The sequence below is a fragment of the Salmo salar genome, chromosome 19 (genome assembly GCF_965601325.2).
Source record: "Salmo salar chromosome 19, fSalSal1, whole genome shotgun sequence".
Lineage (NCBI taxonomy): Eukaryota > Metazoa > Chordata > Actinopteri > Salmoniformes > Salmonidae > Salmo > Salmo salar.
The window spans coordinates 65,299,789-65,321,658 of record NC_138309.1 but is presented as its reverse complement, the minus strand read 5'-3'; the positions used below and the strand labels follow the sequence as shown (position 1 = coordinate 65,321,658).

General features: G+C 42.9%; 2 protein-coding genes across 4 annotated transcripts in view; one reads left to right on the top strand and one right to left on the bottom strand.

Annotated features, from left to right (window-relative positions):
• Positions 1 to 7,822, top strand: part of acsl5 (acyl-CoA synthetase long chain family member 5) — a 30,429-nt gene extending 22,607 nt beyond the window's left edge. The window contains exons 18-21 of the mRNA XM_014158690.3: positions 5,456 to 5,599; positions 5,890 to 5,991; positions 6,445 to 6,516; positions 7,505 to 7,822. Coding sequence (XP_014014165.2) covers positions 5,456 to 5,599; positions 5,890 to 5,991; positions 6,445 to 6,516; positions 7,505 to 7,642 — 456 coding nt within the window. The 3' untranslated portion in view covers positions 7,643 to 7,822. The remainder of the gene's footprint in view (positions 1 to 5,455; positions 5,600 to 5,889; positions 5,992 to 6,444; positions 6,517 to 7,504) is intronic.
• Positions 7,823 to 8,827: 1,005 nt separating this feature from the next.
• On the bottom strand, positions 8,828 to 19,253 carry zdhhc6 (zDHHC palmitoyltransferase 6). 3 transcript variants are annotated; one of them, XM_014158485.3, is made up of 11 exons: positions 19,179 to 19,253; positions 17,696 to 18,251; positions 16,767 to 16,858; positions 15,778 to 15,937; positions 15,261 to 15,419; positions 14,605 to 14,658; positions 13,827 to 13,994; positions 13,024 to 13,065; positions 11,016 to 11,161; positions 10,354 to 10,400; positions 8,828 to 10,050 (listed from the first exon to the last, which is right to left on the bottom strand). In XM_014158485.3, exons 2-11 carry the CDS (start codon positions 17,960 to 17,962, stop codon positions 9,932 to 9,934), a joined length of 1,254 nt encoding a protein of 417 aa, XP_014013960.1. In that variant the 5' UTR covers positions 17,963 to 18,251; positions 19,179 to 19,253; the 3' UTR covers positions 8,828 to 9,931. The 3 variants fall into 3 exon arrangements, with proteins under 3 accessions (XP_014013960.1, NP_001133327.1, XP_014013958.1); XM_014158483.3 differs by having other exon boundaries at positions 9,345 to 10,050; positions 11,016 to 11,164; NM_001139855.1 differs by lacking the exon at positions 19,179 to 19,253 and having other exon boundaries at positions 17,696 to 18,245.
• Between the last annotated feature and the right edge of the window lie 2,617 nt (positions 19,254 to 21,870).

Genomic DNA, 21,870 nt, shown 5'->3' with positions numbered 1-21,870 from the left:
TTACCTTGACGTTGTGACAGGACGGCTTCCACCTCCACCACAAAGGGCAGCGTAGGGTCTTCGTGTTTCAGCAATGGCTGCAGGATTCCACACCAACTTACCGGGAGCACCTTTGAGGAGAGAGTTGAGAGGCGATGGAGCTGAAGTTCCTGAATAAATCGGTAATAAAAAGTTGGCAATCCCCAAAAACCGTTGTAGTCCCTTTATGGTGGTTGGGACTGGCCATGACCTGACCCCATCTACCTTCCTTTCCTCCATAACCACTCCCTGCTGATCCCATATCCCAAGACGGAAACCTGATGGAACTGGCACTTCTAATGCCTTGACGTACAGATGGTTATCCAGGAGGCGTCCCAGGACTACCCGGACGTGGGCGATGTGCAAAGTGGCCGAGTAGATCACGATGTCGTCAATATACAAGACCACCAGGCCCCCCAAGCATGTCCCGAAACACCTCGTTCACAAATGCCTGGAACACCGACAGAGCATTGGCTAAACACTAAGGCATCACCAAGTACTCGTAGTGCCCAGACACCGTGTTGAAGGCCGTCTTCCATTCATCCCTTTCCTGGATGCGGATCAAATTTTAGAAACTCCGCAGGTCCAGCTTGGTATAAACTGGGCCCCACGGAGCTATTCAAAGGCGGCCGGGAGGGGGTAGCGGTACTTTGTGGGGATGGCATTGAGACCTCTAGTGAATACATGGACGAAAACCCCCCTCCTTCTTGGCCACGAAGAAGAAACCAGCCGACACAGGGGAGGTGGATAAAATCCTGTTGGAGAGCCTCCTGGATGTACTCCTCTATTTCCTTGATTTCAGCCACCATTAGGGGTTAGATGCAGCTGCTCAGAGCCGCAGAGTCTGTAGGCAGGTTGATGGCACAGTCCCAGGGGTGATGAGGAGGGAGACAGGTGGGGTGAGTCTTGGCGAAATCCTCCCGGAGATCCTGGTAAACCTCCAGGATGTCGGCGTGGAGGGCAACCACAAGACTCTCAACCGACGTGGAACCACAGGGTAAGGGAAAGCAGGTTTTCCGGCATCCGGGTGCCCAGGCCGTATTCTCCATCCTCGGCCAGGAGATGGTGGGGTTGTGGCATTGAGCCACGGGAGGCCGAGGATGCCTTTGTGTAGGAATGACTGGAGGATGAGGAAGGGGAGGCTTTCTTGGTGCAGGGGTCCCACGGTGATGGTGATGTGTGTGTGACTGTGCCAGATCCCAGTGGTAGGTTATCCAGTGCTTGAACGGGAAAAAGAGAGGAGAGCGGGTATGATGTTATGTTCAGGGAGGAGGCAAGGGCCTAGTCAAAAGTCCTGCAGCACCGGAGTGCACTAGAGCTGTGGAAACACCACATGAGGGGCAGCCAGCTAGTGAAATCGGTACTAAAAAGGGTTTGGTGTAGAGTGAAGATGGAATACTCGCACTTACCCCAGGAGACGGATGATCCCTCTGCTCTAGTGACTCCCGGGTTAGTATGTAGCGGACACCGTTGAATCTGGTGTCCCTCCTGGCCATAATAGGGACAGAGCCCCAGTTGTCTCCGGCGGCGTCACTCAGCCGCGGGGAGGCGTGTAGCCCCTACCTCCAAGGGGTCAGACTTTAACTCAGATCCGTCAACGAAAGAGGGAGAGAGGCGATGGAGTGCCAATGCTCCCGAAGGAGGTCATCCAGACGGATGGTCATCGTGATGAGTGCATCCAATGAGAGGGTGTCGTCTCGGCATGCCAGCTTTGTCTGGACCTCCTGACGTTATCCTCTTCTGAATAAGGTGTGGAGCGCCGGCTCATTCCATCTGCTGGATGCTGCCAATGTACGAAAGGTACGTGCGAACTCCGCAATGGTCTGGTCCTCCTGCCATAGTTGGAGTAGGTGCTCACCCCCCCCCCCCCTCTCTGCCCTCCGGTGGATAATTGAAGCTTCCTCTGAACAACACCATGAACCTCCCATAAGAACCCAGCTTCTCCTCTCTCCCAGACGGCCGTATTCGATCCAAACGCATGCCCTGTCAACAAGGAAATAACCATGGCAACCTTGGACAGCTCGGTGGTGGGGGCACCCGTTTGATGAGCAAAATAGAGGGAGCACTGGAGGCCACGATATTTGAATGGAATCCCATCATATTTGTCATGAAGGGAAAAACGGGCGTCACTGACCTGAGCAGACTGCTGAATGGGCTGGCTCGCTGGGTCAACTCATGGTAGAGGATCCTCCGCTCGTTGGGGGTGACGCCTCTTGGAGAAGATCTAGACGTTGAAGAACGCGGAGGACCTCATCCACCACCCTCCCTAGTTGCGCTAGCTGATTGTGGTGCCGGCGAAGTTGGTCTCCCTGTTCGTCGACCATCTGGGAGATGTCTCGGTTGGCTGCTGCTTCCATTTTGAGAGGCAAGATTCTGTAAGGTAATGTAGACGCAGGGAGTCAGGAAACAAGTGAAGTTAGTGAGTTAATTACAAAGAACATGGAAGTATGCAAACCAAAGGAACTGTCTAACATGGAAAACATAAACAATATTGTAGGGATGACCAGGGATGTTCTCTTGATAAGTGTGTGAATCAGACATTTTTCCTGTCCTGCTAAGCATTCAAATGTAACGAGTACTTTTGGGTGTCAAGGAAAATGTATGGAGTAAAAAGTACATACTTGTCTTTAAGAATGTAGTGAAGTAAAAGTTGTCAGAAATATAAATAGTAAAGTAAACTACAGATACCACCCAAAAATACTAAGTACTTTAGACTCACTGTAATTCCTTAATAATTCCACCACCTTTACATGCAAGGAAACCATGAATAACGTCTAGCGAACCTACCGATTCCCAAGTGGAAAAAGCTTCAACTTTATTTTTTCAGATAGAAATAACACCATTCTCCATGCACTGTCATTTACAACTTGATAAGGGCTATTGATAAGAGCTAGGTAAATGAGTCATCCATTTGGAAAAGGGAATTGTAAATAGAAATCACACTTGTTTTAGATATATTTGACCTAATAAACGCTGGAGACAAATGTGAATCCAGTCATATGGCAGCAAACTGAAACATATCAACTTTCCCACAGTAAAGTTTATTAAATGCTGTGACATTATGAATAATTTAAATTGTATGGCCTTTTAACTTGCAAGGAGGTGCACTCTCGAATGTCTTAATTATAAGCTACCACGTTTCCTATTTCTATTATGTTAAATATTAGCCACTATCAGTACTGACCGTCAGTAGGCCTAATAACACATATTGCACTGCAAATTTACTGTTTGATCCCTTCAGGTGGTATAGCCTACTGTACATTAACATTGTTACATTGTTTTTGTTAACCTTTATTTGCTTCCTCTGTAAATAGCCATGTGATTGTTGATGAGGATCATTAGTAACAGTGGATCATCTTTTTTTTTTAAAGACATGTATGCTAATTAAATTGTTATGGAGCGGAGCGCAGACCAAGCCATAACAGTTTGAACCAGCCACTGTGTCATGACTGTGTCTTAACACAGTTCCATGGTTAGTGCATGCAATAGACGAGGGTATAGCCTGGTATTGTACACTGTTCTCCCTATTATAATTCTATGTACACTAATCTTCCAACATTACCATGGGATACTTTTTGAATTAATCAACTCAACGTTTTCTTTCTTTCGTGTGTAAAGGCTCCCCAAACCTGTTTTTTTATGATTCATAAATACTTTCCTCACCCTAATTATAAACTGAGTGGTTCAAGCCCTGAATGCTGACAGGCGTGGTATATCAGACCTTATACCGCGGGTATAACAAAACACTTAGTTTTAGTACTCTAATTATGTTGGTAACCAGTTTATAATAGCAATAAGGCACCTCAGTGGTTTGTGGTATATGGCCAATATACCACGGCTAAGGGCTGTGTCCAGGCACTCTGTGATGCGTCGTGCCTAAGAACAGCCCTTACACGTGGTGTGCCTTATTGCTTATCTGCATCATTTCAAATCCCCCATATATATTTTTTATATATAATTTTTAAATCTATCAATTGGTGCTGAAACAGACAAATATTTAGATGGCTTTCTTTCATTGATCCCTAATATTCTGAACCCGTTGTCTATATATATTCTATTGAGTCTGTCAATAGAATTCAAACTAAAAGGTACAGCGTATTTAAAGAGACGGTTTAAGATAAATGTACTGAATTGAAAAATCTGTTGGCCAGCAAGTAGAAGGGTTTTCAGCGGGTTGAATTACATTTATTCAGTGCGCGCCAGGGAACCACTCCTGCAAAGCCCGTTTCGCACCTTCATAAGGTAAGTCTGAATACCAACTACTGAGAAGTGCATACTGTAGGAAAGGTGTGCATTAGAAAGGCGTAATTTCCTAAGTCGGAATCTGGTCTATATAGAACAGTGAATGATGATGCATTCATGTGCTACTGAAATTATTGGTAACTCTGAAACTTGGAGTTAAAAAACTGATGTAAAATGCCAAAACACATCATAACTCAGAGCTTTTGACGTCAAAAACTGGTCTTAATGAGCTTCCGAGTGGAAAATAAGAGTAGGAGACTCAGTTTCCCAGTTGGATAGTGAGTTTCCCAATTCTGAGTAGCACATGAATGCTGCATGACTTGACACAGGCCCAGGGTCAGTTTTAAATGAATTCACACAGGCATGCCACTCACCTGTGAGGGCTGTGTCACAGATGTTACAGATGTCAGATGATGGACCTGTCCTAACCCCCTAAGGCCATTAGCCTAGTTAATGATCTCTCCCTCTGCACTCTGTGGCCTCACCAGCCTCAACATGGGATGTTCATTATCTGAGAAAAGAAGGGGGAGAGGGAGGGGGGGTAAGATAAAGGTAATTGAGTTAATTGATTCGCTCTGTCATAATGTAGGCCCTTTTTAATTTCTCCAGGGGACCCTTTCTTTCTCAACATAGACAGATGGCATGTCCATTAGGGACCTGTCTAAGCTTGCTCTTAGGTTTCAGTAATTACACACGTGTGTGTGTGTGTGTGTGTGTGTGTGTGTGCATATGTATGTCTGTTTACCAGAGGAGGCTGGTGGTAGGACCTATAGGAGAACGGTCTCATTGTAATAACTGGAGTGGAATTAATGGGATGGAGTCATGTGGTTTCCATGTTTGATTTGTTTGACTCCATTGCACATATTCCATGACAGCCATTACAATGAGCCCGTTCTCCTATAGCTCCTCCCACCAGCCTCCTCTGGTAAACACATATATATATATATATATATATATATATATATATATGCACACACACACTTTTACGTAACTCAGTAATTATCTTTTTTTCGTTCTCTCTCTATACTTATAAACAAAATATGCCTCTAGGATATAAGGCTCAAAATATATTATGAGCAATCATGATGACATACTGTATTACTCAAGATACAATCTAGTTCCTTGGTGATTTCCGATTGACAAATTAGGATAATGTATAGCTTGTTGAAAATACTAATGATCAAAATGATGGCAGAGTGGAGTCTTGAAGATCGTTGACCGCAAGAAGAATATCTTCAAGCTGGCTCAGGGAGAGTACATCGCCCCGGAGAAGATAGAGAATGTGTACATCCGCAGTGCACCTGTAGCCCAGGTGTTTGTCCATGGAGACAGTCTTCAGGTACAACACACACGCACAGCATAACAATGTACACACATTTACGCACACATGCCAAGCACACACATTTCAGCAGCATACAATACTTAGACAGAGTGTGTGTGTGTGTGTGTGTGTGTGTGTGTGTGTGTGTGTGTGTGTGTGTGTGTGTGTGTGTGTGTGTGTGTGTGTGTGTGTGTGTGTGTGTGTGTGTGTGTGTGTGTGTGTGTGTGTGTGTGTGTGTGTGTGTGTGTGTGTGTGTGTGTGTGTGTGTGTGTGTGTGTGTGTGTGTGTGTGTGTGTGTGTGTGTGTAGGCCAGCTTGGTAGCCATTGTGGTTCCTGACCCAGAGGTCCTGCCAGGTTTCGCCCAGAAACTAGGAGTCCAGGGTTCTCATGAGGAGCTGTGCAAAAACCAAGTGAGTGCTGTATCAGAACCTTTCCACTAAGAACATTAGAGTATTTGAACACAACAGCATCATGTTCTTTACTTAGCCACCAAATGGAAGAAAATGGACTGAAACAGAGATGGACTATCTATAATAATCAATAAGGCTTATTTTCATTTTCTGTTCCAAAATGTTTTAAAACACTGTCCGTTACGTGCCCTAATGAACATGACTTTGGATTCATTCATCAAACAAAAGTGTGATTGTTCATAATACCCTTCATACATTTGCACAGATACAAAGGACATTCAAATATTGTATAAATGGTTGTCCATACATTGGGTACCACTGAACACAAAACTGCTACCACAGTCCAAGTACTTCACAAGACCATGTTTACAATGCACTCCTGATTGAAGCAAATTTATTTTGTACCACTGAATGATGGCCTGAGTTTGACCTCTCCTTTTTTTCCTGCGGCAGACAATCAAAAAGGCCATTATCGCTGACCTGGTCAAGCTGGGCCGGCAAGCGGGGCTGAAGTCTTTCGAACAGGTGAGCGTGTCTCTTCAAGATGTTTTCACCAATGCCCATTAAGACCTGGGCCCGTATTCATAAAGCTCAGAGTAGGTGTGCTGATCTAAGATCAGTCCCCCCTGTCCATGTAATCTTTTTCATTATTATCTAAAACAGTGGTTCTCAGACCTCTCCTCTGAGACCCCCTGCCTGTTCCATGTACTTGAGCTATTCCAGAGCTAGCACACCTGAATCAGGTGAGCTAGTTCAGAGCAACAACAAAATTGTGAAACGAGTAGGGGTCCCTAGAGGAGAGGTTTGAGAACCACTGATCCTAGATCAGCACTCCTACTCTTAGACACTTTAAGAATATGGGCCCTGAAGTGCAGTCTTGTCATTAACTCAGAAGCTCCCTGCCCTTCTTTATTTTCTTTCACTCGACATACCACTTCAAACATACTGTATACTCTTTACTGCAGTTAATCCTAAGTGTGTTGAGCTGATTTTTCTCAGTATTTCCAAAAAATCAACAGTCAATGCTGCGTGAACTAGCTAAAGGCAGTGGTGAACTACTGAGCAAAGACAGACAAATATGATTGATGTCAATGTGAATTGGGTTTGAGAATAGCCAAACCATGAAACTCTGTTGCCCATTTTTGTTTGAAGTCTTGGTTCCACATTTTTAAGCAAACAGCCACATTGTATGTTGACCAGCTCGATTGCAGAAAAAGTTATGGCTAGAGTAGGGTAAGACTAGAGACAAAGGAGAAAAACCCTCATGGCCGTAACGCGAAACGTACGTTTCCATGTAATCAATAAATTCACTTGTTGGAGCAGTAAATACTGTACACGGATTATTTCAGTTCTTACACAGTGACTAAGCCATTTTTGCCTGGTGAGAATGACCCAACAACATGGTTCATGTTCATTAGGCACCAATTGGAGGGGAAATTGTTTGAAACAGGGAGGGACTAGATTTCAAAATGTTTTCCATTGTGTCCTAATGCTGTTTCTCTTTGTTGTGCAGGTGAAAGACCTGTACATGCACCCAGAGCTGTTCACCATAGAGAACGGCCTTCTCACTCCTACGCTGAAGGCCAAGAGGGCCGACCTCAAGAAGCTCTTCCAGCCGCAGATCGACAGCCTCTATGCTAGCATGGAGTGACTGGTCTGAGGGGTAGAAGGAGGATGAAGTAGGGCCCGATGGGCAACAGCTTCACTTCCTGTTGACCTTTCAGTAAATAAATACTGTACATTTTATGGAAGTTAGAAATTACATGGGAAATGTGTCATTACTTTTGCTTCTTTGGGATTCATTAAAACAAGCACCACCACTATCAGAGTACCCATTGTTAGCACATAATTTAATAAATACCAGATAATTACTGTAACAGTGGAAAAAGTTACAAAGAATATGCTAGGAATGAGAATTTCTCAATGACATTCACATTGAATCCATGGAATTAAATTATGATTTTTATATTGACTCCAGAATGAAGCAACATTGTGAACTGTATACACCTCAAGGGCAGCTGGTACTCCCATAAATATAATTCCTAGAAACAGAATTCTATTTTTATGGGTCCTCAAATTAGCCATTTACCAATAATAAATAGCCCTGCAAATGTAATTGATAACGGATATGCCACTGTGGTGACCTGGGCCCGTATTCCTAAAGTCTGCCGTCTCCTCCAGCACTCCTACTCAGACACTTTAGGAATACGGGCCCAGGTCACCAGTTCAACAACTCAACCACTGGCTTGTGGTTAGAGAAGCGGACCAACAACTGGAGGGTTACTGGTTTGAATCCCAGCTCAGACAGGAAAATCTGGTGCAGAGTAAGCTGGCATCATCCTAGATACCAACAAGTGCCCTTGAGCAAGACACTTAACCCCCAAATGTATTTATAAAGCCCTTTTTACATCAGCAATGTCACTAAATGCAGAAACCCAGCCTCAAACAGCAAGCAATGCAGATGTAGAATTGCTTCAAGGGCCCTGCAATAAGGCTGGCTCATTGCTTCCAGCACCTTCGGGTATACGTGTGTCCTAAGGGTTAGGTTGTGAGCCTAGACACATTTCAATTACGTGTAAATTAATGGACAATAAAGTACATCTTGATCTGGGATCAGTCTTTCAAACTATAACGTATAAGATTATATGGACAGAGGGGTCCTGATACTACATCTGTGCTGAGACGCTTTGTTATTAGGGGCCCTGAAGGTTTGCGTCACTTCGGCCCAAGACATTAAGCAACACAGCAGTAAATGTATCTAAAAATAACAGGTTCACACAATAAAGTCAAAGGTCATTCGTGATGGAGTGTGAAATACAAAGATAACTGACACTGCTTTTATAGGGAAGGACATGTTTAATTTTTTTTATTGACTTTGAGGGTGAGAGTGTTTTACAAAAATAATAAGAACAATTCAAAAATTGAAATAAAAGTTAGCATTTTCTTTTGGCTGTACAAAGAATACAGAGAAGAAATTGCCTGACAAAGCCCTGGGTTAAAGCTGGGCAGAGGAATTTGCATAATTGTATAATTGGCAAAGGACATCAGGAAAAATTATAAAACAGCGGATTCAAGTAAAAGGCTCAACTCCTAAACAAATAAAATCCCTATTGTTTAAGACTATAGTTGTCTCTTTCTATGGCAGCGGTATCAAACTAAACTCCTGGAGGCCAAGGGGGGTATGCAGGTTTGCAAGGCTGCAGGTAGCCTAGCAGTTCAGAGCGTTGGGCCAGTCACCCAAAGGTCGCTGGTTTGAATCGCCGAGCTGACTAGGTGAAAATTGTCGGTGCCCTTGAGCAATGCACTTGACCCTAATTGCTCCTGTAAATCGCTCTGGATTATAGTGTCTGATAAAATAAATGTTTCCTTGTAACTAGTATCTGATTTTGACCTGGGAAAGCAGGGACGTATTTCAATAGGCTAAAGTGGCTTCCTCTCCTTATCTGCTTTTCATCATCTGCACTGATGTGATTTTGACAGGTGAATGAAAAAGTCCATAAGCATTCACCATATTGCTCTCATTGATCCTACGTTTCTAGATCAGTACAGACGAAGGGTGAAAGTCACTTTGCCAAGTCATTGACTATTAAAACACATCCCGGGTGTGTGAACTCCTTAGTTGATCAGTGACTGGGGGTGAGTCTCAATAGTATTCAAAGCACAGAGCGCAAAAATACAATTAAGATCCACCCATTGAAAGACACACAAAGACCTCGGTGGCTCAGTTGGTAAGGGCATGGCGCTAGCAACGACAAGGTAGTGGGTTCATTTACCACAGGGATCACATACACATCACTCACTGTACTTCGCTTGAATTAAAAGAATTTGCTTAGTGGAATATAGTATTATATATTACCAAGGAGAAAGACAGACACTGCAGACCTCCAGGAATTGAGCGTCATACCGCACCCTGCTCTGTGGCAAATCTTAATGTCATAACTTATTTAACTTTCTTCTCCTCACTGCTGGTCTCACTGGTCATTGCACTAGTCACCGCTGTGTCGTAATGGCACTTTTCTACGCACCGGCGGGGAAACCAACCCCGCAGGCGAACTCCAGCTGAAGGAAGAACCAAAAAGATCACGTTAGAAATATACAGTAACGTTATTGTCATTCTGCATTGTTGGGAGGGCCAGATTCACGTCATTCACTAGCTTTGCTCTATTTTTTTCTCTCTCTGGAAGATAAAACCAGAAAAGGCAAATACAGAACCACACACATTAAAAAGTGGGTGATAATCAAGATTACTATGTAACAGCTCTGTTTGGAAGTTTTTATTCTCTTCTGCAAAATGGCTGAAAAATGTGCACAGGTGAGAAAGGTTTGACTAAACCTGGTATTCTTCCATGTTCGCAGCCATACCTTTAGTCTGCGCGTCATCCAACACTTTGTCCCCATACATCCACCATCTGAAGAAACATACAAAATAATGAATGGTTCTGAAATTCTCTGAAAATGTTGAGAAATCAATTAATTCTCTGATATTCTCTGGCCATTCAGGTACAGTAATTTAGCAACTGACAACCTGGCAGGCATGTGGGAAAGCACTCAGCTGAAAAAAGAAGCTCGGAATAGCCCGAACACAATACCTGGCAGCAAATGGAGACTGTAAGAACCAACTTCAATAATAACTCAATTATAGGGACAGGCTAATAACCACAAAGGCATAAAATATTGCCATTTCTCTTCTCTATTGAGGCACTCAGGACTTTCCAAATGGTACTATCGCTATGGCAATGAGTAATACCATGACTACGGTAACTATCACACTGGTTTTCCCCAATCAGAAGAAACTTATTTATCACCATGGAGGTCATGGAGTTCACTTTAGTGGTTCCCCAAAGCCTAAAAATACATTCCCCACAAACAAACTGCAGATTGTTTCCAGCCATAAACTTGCAGATTGGTTGCCCTAAACCTGAAGATTGGTTCCCCCCAAAAGTCTGCAGACTGTTTGCCTCCCAAAAGTCTGCAGACTGACCCCCACCAAAAAGCTAGCAGATTAGTTCTCAAAAGAAACTCACTTGGTCCCCCGGGTGGCAAGGATGGTCTCCCCCTTGTGGAGGCCGATGCGGGGCTCCTCGGTGCAGGGAGTCCTGAAGAAGGTGTTGAGGCCCTTGCTCAGTGGGCAGCAGGCTCCGTTGTAGTCCTCCACTACCCGGTACTGAATCTGCTGGCCGAGCCACAGGATATAATATGGTTATTATACCATAATGACCATAACATCGAAACTTTAACATTTAAAAGTGGATTATAGCGACATATTTGTAAAGAAATATGATGCAGACGTGGCTTCAGAAAGGCATGCCAATGCAGTCTGCGTTTGGAAGGTACAGTACATTCGGAAATGATTCAGACCCCTTTTCCACATTGTTACGTTACTGCCTTATTCTAAAATGGATTGAAAAAAAAAATCCCTCATTAATCCACACACAATACCACATAATGACAAAGCAAAAACAGGTTTTTAGACATTTTTGACAATTTATATATATTTTTTAAATCTATTGAAATATTACATTTACAGTTGAAGTCGGAAGTTTACGTAAACTAGTTTTAATGACTTCAACCTAAGTGTTTCAACCACTCCACACATTTGTTAACAAACTATAGTTTTGGCAAGTCGGTTAGGACATCTACTTTGTGCATGACACAAGTAATTTTTCAAACAATTGTTTACAGACAGATTATTTCACTTATAATTCACTGTATCACAATTCCAGTGGGTCAGAAGTTTACATACACTAAGTTGACTGTGCCTTTAAACAGCTTGGAAAATTCCAGACAATGATGTCATGGCTTTAGAAGCTTCAGAGACTTGTCCCAAAGCCACTCCTGCCTTATCTTGACTGTGTGCTTAGGGTTGTTGTCCTGTTGGAAGGTGAACCTTCGCCCTAATCTGAGGTCCTGAGCGCTCTGGAGCAGGTTTTCATCAAGGATCTCTCTGTACTTTGCTCCGTTCATCTTTCCCTTGATCTTGACTAGTCTCAGTCCCTGCCACTGAAAGACATCCCCACAGCACGATGCTGCCACCACCATGCTTCACTGTAGAGATGGTGCCAGGTTTCCTCCAGACGTGAGGCTTGGCATTAAGCCAAAGAGTTCAATCTTGGTTTCATCAGAACAGAGAATCTTGTTTCTCATGGTCTGAGAGTCCTTTAGGTGCCTTTTGGCAACTCGAAGCGGGCTGTCATGCGCCTTTTACTGAGGAGTGGCTTCCGTCTGGCCACTCCGCCATAAAGACCTGATTGGTGGAGTGCTGCAGAGACAGTTGTACTTCTGAAAGCTTCTCTCACAGAGGAACTCTGAAGCTTTGTCAGATTGACCATCGGGTTCTTGGTCACCTCCCTGACCAAGGGCCTTCTCCCCCGATTGCTCAGTTTGGGGACCTTCAATGCTGTAGAAATGTTTTGACACAATCCTGTCTCGGAGCTCTACGGACAATTCCGTCGATCTCATGGCTTGGTTTTTGATCTGATATGCACTGTCAACTGTGGGACCTTATATAGGCGGGTGTGTGCCTTTCCAAATTATGTCCAATCAATTGAATTTACCACAGGTGGAATCCAATCAAGTTGTAGAAACATCTCAGGGATGATAAATGGAAAACAGGATGCACCTGAACTCAATTTTGAGTCTCATAGCAAAGGGTCTGAATAGTTATGTAAATACGTTTATTTTTTTATACATTTGAAAAATGTTCTAAAAACCTGTTTTCACTTTGTCATTATGGGGTAACGTGTTTAGATTGATGAGGAAAAACATTAATTGAATCCATTTTAGAATAAGGCTGTAACGTAACAAAATGTGGAAAAAAGGAAGGACTCTACAATGCACTGTATATACACATGTTTTCCGAATGAATGGGAAAATAGAATAACATATTGTCTGGAATACTGAAGACACTGCAAACAAACATTCACCTAAGTACATGAGGTTGCAAATATTTCACAATCCATCAATACATACGAGGTGTCTTTGAACCAATGCTACCCATATTGCTGTCTGAACAGGAACATGTCAGCTACTTACACTTCTCACCCGCTTGTCAGCTTTTTGTTTCAGTTGCTCAATCTAGAAAGCAAACAAACACAAGAGAATGGTTTATCATTGAAAATGCCAAACATCTCAAGTCTGTTAAGTGTGACAACCCATGTTCCGATGGTTCAGCTGGGTTGGAGCATGCTAGCAATACCAGAATGGTGGATTTAATTACCAGATGGACCACACATACTTACAACAACAAAATGTATTATATCTATATATATTTATTTCAGCCACACCCATTGTTGATAGGTGTATAAAATCGAGCACGCTGCCATGCAATCTCCATAGACAAACATTGGCAGTAGAATGAAATTACTGAAGAGCTCGGTGACTTTCAACGTGGCACTGCCATAGGATGCCACCTTTCCAACAAGTCAGTGTGCAGAGCTGTCATCAAGGCAAAGGGTGGCTACTATGAAGAGTCTCAAATATAACATATATTTTGATTTGCTTAACACTGTTTTGGTTACTACATGATTCCATATGTGTTATTTCATAGTTTTGATGTCTTCACTATTATTTTACAATGTAGAAAATAGTAAAAATAAAGAAAAACCCTTGAACGAGTCGGTGTGTCCAAACTTTTGACTGGCACTGTATATTTACACACACATTTGACTGTCAGTCACATTGGATTCCATTTTACATCATCATAACAACATGACAATACAAACCTAGTGTTCTCTTTAAAAATGCATATAATAGCATAACTGAATATAAGTCAACTTTGGATAAAAATGTCTGCTAATGCTAATTGACAATATTACATCAACATTATTATCGCTTACGGTTAAGGTGTGCTGGTGACACTTGGCGTGGATGGGCCACTGGATGCCGTCGCCCTCCGGGCTCCCTGACCAGGTGAACACCTGTTTGAAGTTCTCCCAGCGCCGGCCCAGGTCGTAGGGGAAGATAAACTCTTCCCCCGTTTGGTAGTACTGAATTCTGTCTTTGGCCTGAGGTTGGAGGAGATGGAATGGGAAAAAGAGAAACGAGGCAGGAACGAGAGAAAGCATGAGAGAGAGAAACATTTAGTGAGTGAGTGAGAATGACAGAGTGAGAGAAAGATACATAAAAAAGTGAGAGAGAAAGAGATAAGAGAAAGGGAGTGAGACAGAGTGAAAAAGAGTGTGGGAGAGCAAAAGAGTAAGTTAAATAAAGTAAGAGATAATGAGACACACACACAGATAGTGAAAGAGTTCACATGGTTATTCCTGGCTCCAATGTTTGTCTTAGGGTTTACCTACCATCTTAAAATCCTAGTGTCACATTAGCTAAGTTCTTCGGTACTAAGCCCTTTACAGGCTAAGAGGCCACTAGAATAACACTGATGTCTAGTCTATTAGATTAGCTGAGATCTACTGGATTATCCTGCCTTTTGGACAACAGTGGCACGGCTGTTGACAAACACACCAGCACCAGTGATCATGAAGGTTACAGCCTAGCAAGTGAAAAAAACACGTCCAGAAGAAAAAGGAGACGAGGTTGTAATTTTCAAACAAGGTAAGGTTGTATCGTGGTTGTACAAAACCTAATCAAACTGCTTATTCCATGACAAACACTCACCTTTTCCTCGATCCAGGCCTCAATGGAGGTCTTGTTTCGAAGGATGACTTTCATCTTGGGTGGAGAGAATAAAAAAGGTTTGGTGGGAATTATTTGAGAGAAACATGGGCAACTCACAGTTACTACTGTGTAATACCTATCAAAAGTACTACCATCATCTCTTAAAGAGATTTTGTATCGCTTTTAGCCAGCAGCTCTGAAAGTAGCGCTCACGAGCCAAAAGTGGTCCCCGAAAATTGCTACTAAATACTACTTCACATGTGCAGATATGTGCACCACGTCATCGCTCTCTCTCTCTCCCCATCTCTGCTATGTGAGCATCTTGCTAGCTGTCACTCATATGGCGAGGGGCTGAAGCTCATTGGCTAGAACTGAAATTTCTAGGGGGCTGGCCCACGTGGGGGCAAATGTAGGGAAAATGGCACAGCACAGGTTCCAGAAAAACAGTTAAAAAAGTTTAAAAAAAGACTTAGTAGTCGCCAAAGTTCCAGAGAATGTATTTAATTAAATACACACTCAAGTGTACAGTGTCATCTACTAGAGGTGAATCCACTAGACATTCATATGGGTCTACCCTGCACCTGGAAAATAGCTGAATATGGACAATGGGCACACTACTACCATCAGTATTCTATTACCCCCAATGTGCATGTTACCTGTATGAAGAACAACATGCCAACAGCTATGGTGGTGCCCAGTGCCAGCCCTAAGGCAAAGAGAGTGGCAGCGAAGGCGGGTACGCTGAACGGCATGATGGGTTGAAACCGTCTGACGGCACTCATGTCGATCTTCACGGTACTCCAGCCAAAGGATATCTATAATAACAATTAAGAAGAATGCATTTATATTAAGCTTTTCTAGGACCCAAAGACTACTAGACGAAAATGCCCTACCAATTTAGAATCTCCATTGAGCATGCTTTTCAGTCCAGGAGTAGGCTTAATCTGGTACCGTTTTCACACTACTGAGTCAAGTCAAACTGAGCCAAAGTGTACTGTGCTGGCCTGGTCACATATCCACCATAGTTGCTGGAAGCATAAAAAGTACTGTAATATATCCAAACGAAACAGTATGGTTCGGGTCGGCATGAATGTGAGGTTATGGGTCTGGGAAACCAGCCTACAATGATGAATCGATAAGAGGTGAAATGCAAATGTGTCACTGACTCCTCACCCTCTCGTAGAGCTGTGTGTACATGGTCATGATGAAGATGAAAGCGGCGTGCGAGCAGCCGAGAGGCGCCAACAGCAGGAAACTGGTGAAGTAGGCGTGGTTCTGGTGGCCGCAGCAGTTGTTGATCCACGGGCAGTGGTGATCCATCTTCATCACACACCTGAGGATGAATAAATTAATGAAATGATTTATCAATTTTAAAAAGCATATGAACTTGCCTCAGTCATGTGAATACAACAACACACACACATTAAAAGTAACTGAGGATTAAAAACAATAAAGTCAGACTTATTTTCATTGTGGATCTTAAAGAAGAGGTGGAGGAGAGAAGGAAGAGGAGAAAGGCAGAGGAAAAAGAGGAAGGGGAGGAATATCAGCATTGTGAAACACAGGCTTGAATGATTGACATGCTGATGGCACTGGCAGGAAGAAATGTGACGTTACAGAGCAGACAATTTCCTTATTATGAATCGTAGCATTAGTAGAAAGTATGAGTAGTAAAAACCAGTGTCCATTCTATGTGGTTAATCTCTAACGGCAATCTCCTTTGTTTTACCCAGCTGAGCACACCCCATATTTAAGTGAGTTAGTAGAGCTCAGGCTTAGACATCGACTAAGAGATAAAGAACTAATGGATGGGTGCATACATTTCAGTAAATTGGCTTAAACTATACTGGTGTTTATTCATTAGTGCACACCGTAGCAAAATGTTTTGCAACTTATTGGCCAAGATCCAGTTAGTCCCTCCCTGTTCCGTCCGGTTTGCTTCCAAGTGAATAAACCCTTTTGCTTTAAAGCCCAACGTGCTATTCAATCATTTTGGGACCGAGTTATAGGTGAGCTAAGTGTGGGCAAATAAAATGTTCAAGTAAAATCATTAATTTACGTCAATGGGAGACTAAACTCAGAAGTAAGCATACGCTATAAAGAAGCACAACTAGAGCACATTTGTAGCAGTGACAAGACAGAGTCAGGGTTGCCAAGTCTACCTGTTGCACTTGCGGCAATGGTGGGATCTCGGGGCCTTGTAGCCTTGGCACATTCTGCAGAACTGAAGGTACTTGGTGTCTTCTTCCTTCTCCTGTTAAAGAGGAGAAAACACACGTCAAGGGCTTGATGCATTCAATTTATACTTTATCGGATATCCGGATAGACAAATTGCATTCCTTTTTTAAATGCTATTGGCTCTAGAACAATCAGAATGGCGCAAATACACATGACAGAGGTAAACGGGATATGCTGCTTTTCTCTGGTAGTTTAGCTAAAGGCAACAGCGAAAAATAAGTTCGATTTTCACCATGATAGAACTGTTTCTGTTACAAAAAGGTTGTCTTTGTTGGGTATAATGGAAAGTCCGTTAGGTGAGTGCCTGTAATGCTATTTAACGTGGGGGAAATATCATACCGATGTCAAGGCAGCCTGGAGGGATAAATGCGCAGCAGTAACTCAATGAACCGTTATAAAAACTACATTCAAAATTGTGTAATTTTATTAAATTAAGAATTTCAAAAGTCATGGTATATCCTTGTAGATAAAAATGTCACAAGAATTATTTAATTTAGACAAAGCTTTTCATTGTTAAAATGAACACTCACTCAAATGATATAATAATAATTATTTCCGTTCGGATATTCGATTAACCGTGCCCATCCCTACCTTGGTCCCACAGGATGAGCAGGCTTTCTTTCTAACCCAACACCAACACTCTGGATTCAACCAATCAAGGCCGAGTGCTGGGCTGGAACAAACGCCTGGCTGCACCCAATTTGCTCTCCAGGAGGACCAGTGTATAAGGCTAAGTGACCACTCTGCTCTACAACACAATTTCACACATTGTTGTGTAGCAGCAAAATGATCAGTTTCCCTTGTCTCTGTATAATGGGTTAATGAAGATGTATTTCTCAGCTTAGCTCCTTACTGGTTTCCAGCCAAGGGGGATGTAACCAGGGCCCACGAACATGGCGTTGAAGTAGTTGTAGAGAATGAGCACGGACCAGTTGATGAGCATGATGAAGTTGAAGCTCCCTCCCGTGGTGTCCAATGGCCAGTACCAGATAATGGAGTCTAATATGGCCATGGAGGAGCACACGGCGATGACCGTCAGGGCTATCACTGGGCCCCAGTGACACAACCTCCGGACCTCATGGAGGTTCTCGAACGTCACGAGGGCTGTAAGAAAATTCATTGTTTTTTTGGTTGTTTCTGTGTGTGTTGTGTTTAGGTTTTAAAGGCGTTGTGGTTAGGGAGTTTGTCAAACACAGAGGTTAGATGCACTGCTTCTCTCTACTATCTGGCACAGACAATGAAGACAACGGGCATCTTTTCTCTCGTCTTCTGAACACCCAGCAACCGGCTGGGTTACAAGTTACTGAGGCAGTCCGTGTCCCAGAGTTCTTTGTGTTCCTGGCGATGAGCGGCATCCTTTGACAGCACGGGAGACTGCACTATCCCTGTGAGCGATGCAAGTTCTCCATCTGAGAGAAGGACATAAATATGACCACATTGTGAGTGACCCTGATAGGGAATTGACTGTTTGAAAGATTGACACTGTATACTTAAGTTTAAAACAGTTGTTTGGCTGAACAACACTGGACCAAGTTAGCTACTTCAAATTAGCTAGCAAAGTTGTTTAAGGTCTCCCCAATATAATAACCAACTACAAAGCTACTTATTGTCAACAAGGGGGAAGTTATGTGTAACACTATTTTGAGTGTGACAACGTTATAGTTATGCCAACGTATTTTACAATAAAGCACCCTATGGTTTTGCTCAATTTAACCAAAGCACCTGTGACCTGCAAAAAGCTCACACTGAACATGGCCTGAGCCTTTTGTCATTACTTTACTGACATATAGGTAGCTAGCTAGTAAACTTAAAATCAGACCAAGACGATGGCCCCGATTAGCTAGCTCATGGTAATTAGCTAGCTAGCTAGCTGACTAATTCGGGCAGACAGTCGGCTAACATCGTTAAAGTGCCTCCCTGCTCATAAATCAACATAACTATTTTGAATATGCCAGGTGTCAGTGTCAAGGAAAGATAAGACTGTCAGTTAGACAAACAAGAACCACACGGACAGGTAAAAATAACTGGGTTCTCAAAGCAAATTCAGGCAAAGCTAGCTAGCGAACATTACTAGCTAGCTAGTATCTACCCTAGCTAACGTTAGTAACGATGTCGTTGCCTGTCCTGACTGTTTTGTTTCCCAGTGCGAGCTAGCTAGCTAGCTAGCCAAGCATTAACGTTAGCCCATCCCCGATGTTTCAAATTGTGCGCGATTTACATGACATGTAAATTGCAGGCATTTTTCAAACACAATAAACATATTATTTTATAGATAATTGTGATATTAATAACTACCAACAACATGTCAATGTTCATGAATGAAGTAAACTACCCACCTCGCTACTTCCTTGATTTAAGCCGTGTTCCAGTCTATCGCGAGATTACCGTGGGACCTGGCGTCAACGTTTTTTTTCACGAATTTCAAAATAAACGTCTTGTCGAGAGCACTTACTTTTTGAACAGAAACTTGTGAAATTGATACAAATTATTACTTTTTTGACAAAACAAAAATAAGTCAATGAAATACCAATAATTGGAAATAAAACCATGTTAGAGTGTACATCAAATTGTGAAGAAAACGATTAATTAGTTGGACAGTTGGAGAAACTTATATGAGAACTAAACTCAGCAAAAAAAGAAACGTCCCTTTTTCAGGACCCTGTCTTTCAAAGATAATTCGTAAAAATCAAAAAGAACTTCACAGATCTTCATTGTAAAGGGTTTAAACACTGTTTCCCATGCTTGTTCAATGAACCATAAACAATTAATGAATATGCACCTGTGGAACAATCATTTAGACACTAACAGCTTACAGACGGTAGGCAATTAAGGTCACAGTTATGAAAACTTAGAACACTAAAGAGGCCTTTCTACTGACTCAGAAAAACACCAAAAGACAGATGCCCAGGGTCCCTACTCATCTGCGTTAACGTGCCTTAGGAATGCTGCAAGGAGGCATGAGGACTGCAGATGTGGCCAGGGCAATACATTGCAATGTCCGTACTGTGAGACGCCTAAGACAGCGCTACAGGGAGACAGGACGGACAGCTGATTGTCCTCGCAGTGGCAGACCACGTGTAACAATACCTGCACAGGATCGGTACATCCGAACATCACACCTGCGGGATAGGTACAGGATGGCAACAACAACTGCCCAAGTTACACCAGGAACGCACAATCCCTCCATCAGTGCTCAGACTGTCCCCAATAGGCTGAGAGAGGCTGGACTGAGGGCTTGTAGGCCTGTTGTAAGGCAGGTCATCACCAGACATCGCCGGCAACAACCAGACAGGACTGGCAAAAAGTGCTCTTCACTGACGAGTCACGGTTTTGTCTCACCAGGGGTGATGGTCGGATTCGCGTTTATCGTTGAAGGAATGAGCGTTACACCGAGGTCTGTACTCTGGAGCGGGATCGATTTGGAGGTGGAGGGTCCGTCATGGTCTGGGGCAGTGTGTCACAGCATCATCGGGCTGAGCTTGTTGTCATTGCAGGCAATCTCAATCCCATTGAGCACATCTGGGACCTGTTGGATCGGAGGGTGAGGGCTAGGGCCATTCCCCCCTGAAATATCCGGGAACTTGCAAGTGCCTTGGTGGAAGAGTGGGGTAACAGCAAGAACTGGCACATCTGGTGCAGTCTATGATGAGGAGATGCACTGCAGTACTTAATGCAGCTGGTGGCCACACCAGATACTGACTGTTACTTTTGACCCCCCCCCCTTTGTTCAGGGACACATTATTATGTCTGTGGAACTTGGTCAGTTTATGTCTCAGTTGTTGAATCTTGTCATGTTCATACAAATATTTACACATGTTAAGTTTGCTGAAAATAAACGCAGTTGACAGTGAGAGGACATTTCTTTTTTTGCTGAGTTTATGACTGTGGTATGTAGAGAAGACTGTAAAACTAGCTCCAACCAAATCCCCCAGAAAGAGGTTATTGAAAGTGGTGTAGGGGGTAAAACATATTACATAATTAAATCAATAGGTGCAGCATTAATAGGTGCAGCATCAAAAAAGAAAATAACATAATTATTTAACCAGGAGCAGGTCCATCGCCAGGGTTGCAATCTCAGTCAGCCCTGTGCTCTACAATATTTACATAAACTAATTGACCACTTTTCTAGAAAAATCCTCAGCCACTGGTGTTAGTCTGCACAATTCAGAGGTTAAATTCCTTCTCTTCGCAGATGACCTGTGCCAGCTGTCACCCACAGCACATGGCCTAGAGCAGAGCCTGGACCTTCTAGAGCAGTACTGCCTGACCTGGGCCCTGGTAGTAAACCCCAAAAATAGCAAAATACTGATATTTTTTCAGGGGAGGTCCAGATCTCAGGGAATTAGACCAAAGTTCTCAACCGGTACAAAACATATAGGTGTGGTTTTGCATACGGAGTTCAATTTAAAATCAGGACTAGGCTAATTCTACTTAAATTAACCCAGATTTTAAAAAATGACTTTCTAAAATGTTGCTTAGTTTCAGATGAATTAGGTCTAGACTAGGTAGCTCCAGACTAAGGTAAAGTTAATCTTTGTGAATCCTAAATAGATTAATGATGTGCACTAGGTGCTGACCTGAGAATGCTTCAAAACCCAGGGATGGGACACTTAAACATAAGTATTGTGGGGAATTGGAGCAAGTCACCTAAACCAAAAAATGAACAGAGGTAAAGGAAAACATTCAAAGAATTTCTGTGACTTTGAAAAAAACATATGAAAGCGAATTGTGTAAAATCACCCAATTACTGAGAAAAACAGCATGATTCATCAGCAGAAAACAAGAATAATAATGCCTGGACTACCATTTGTACCAGACGAGCCCCATGACAGAATGGCGCCGGAGGGGATGGCTGCCGTTTTACGTGCTCCTAACCAACTGTTTTAGTTTTTTTGCGTTGTTTGCAACTTCTTTTTTTACTTTTTTTGTACATAATGGTGCTGCTACCGTCTCTTGTGACCGAAAATAACTTCTGGACATCAGAAAAAATATTACTCACTTCGAACTGGACAAAGATTTTTTTCTTTA

Excerpts from the sequence above, each read along its gene's own strand:
- zdhhc6 (XM_014158483.3), bottom strand. The coding sequence starts at position 17,962 with ATGAATTTTCTTACAGCCCTCGTGACGTTCGAGAACCTCCATGAGGTC. Across the intron at positions 16,859-17,695 it reads TCCCCCTTGGCTGGAAACCA|GAGAAGGAAGAAGACACCAA; the intron begins GTAAGGAGCTAA and ends CCTCTTTAACAG. Across the intron at positions 10,051-10,353 it reads GGATGACGCGCAGACTAAAG|CTGGAGTTCGCCTGCGGGGT; the intron begins GTATGGCTGCGA and ends TTCTTCCTTCAG.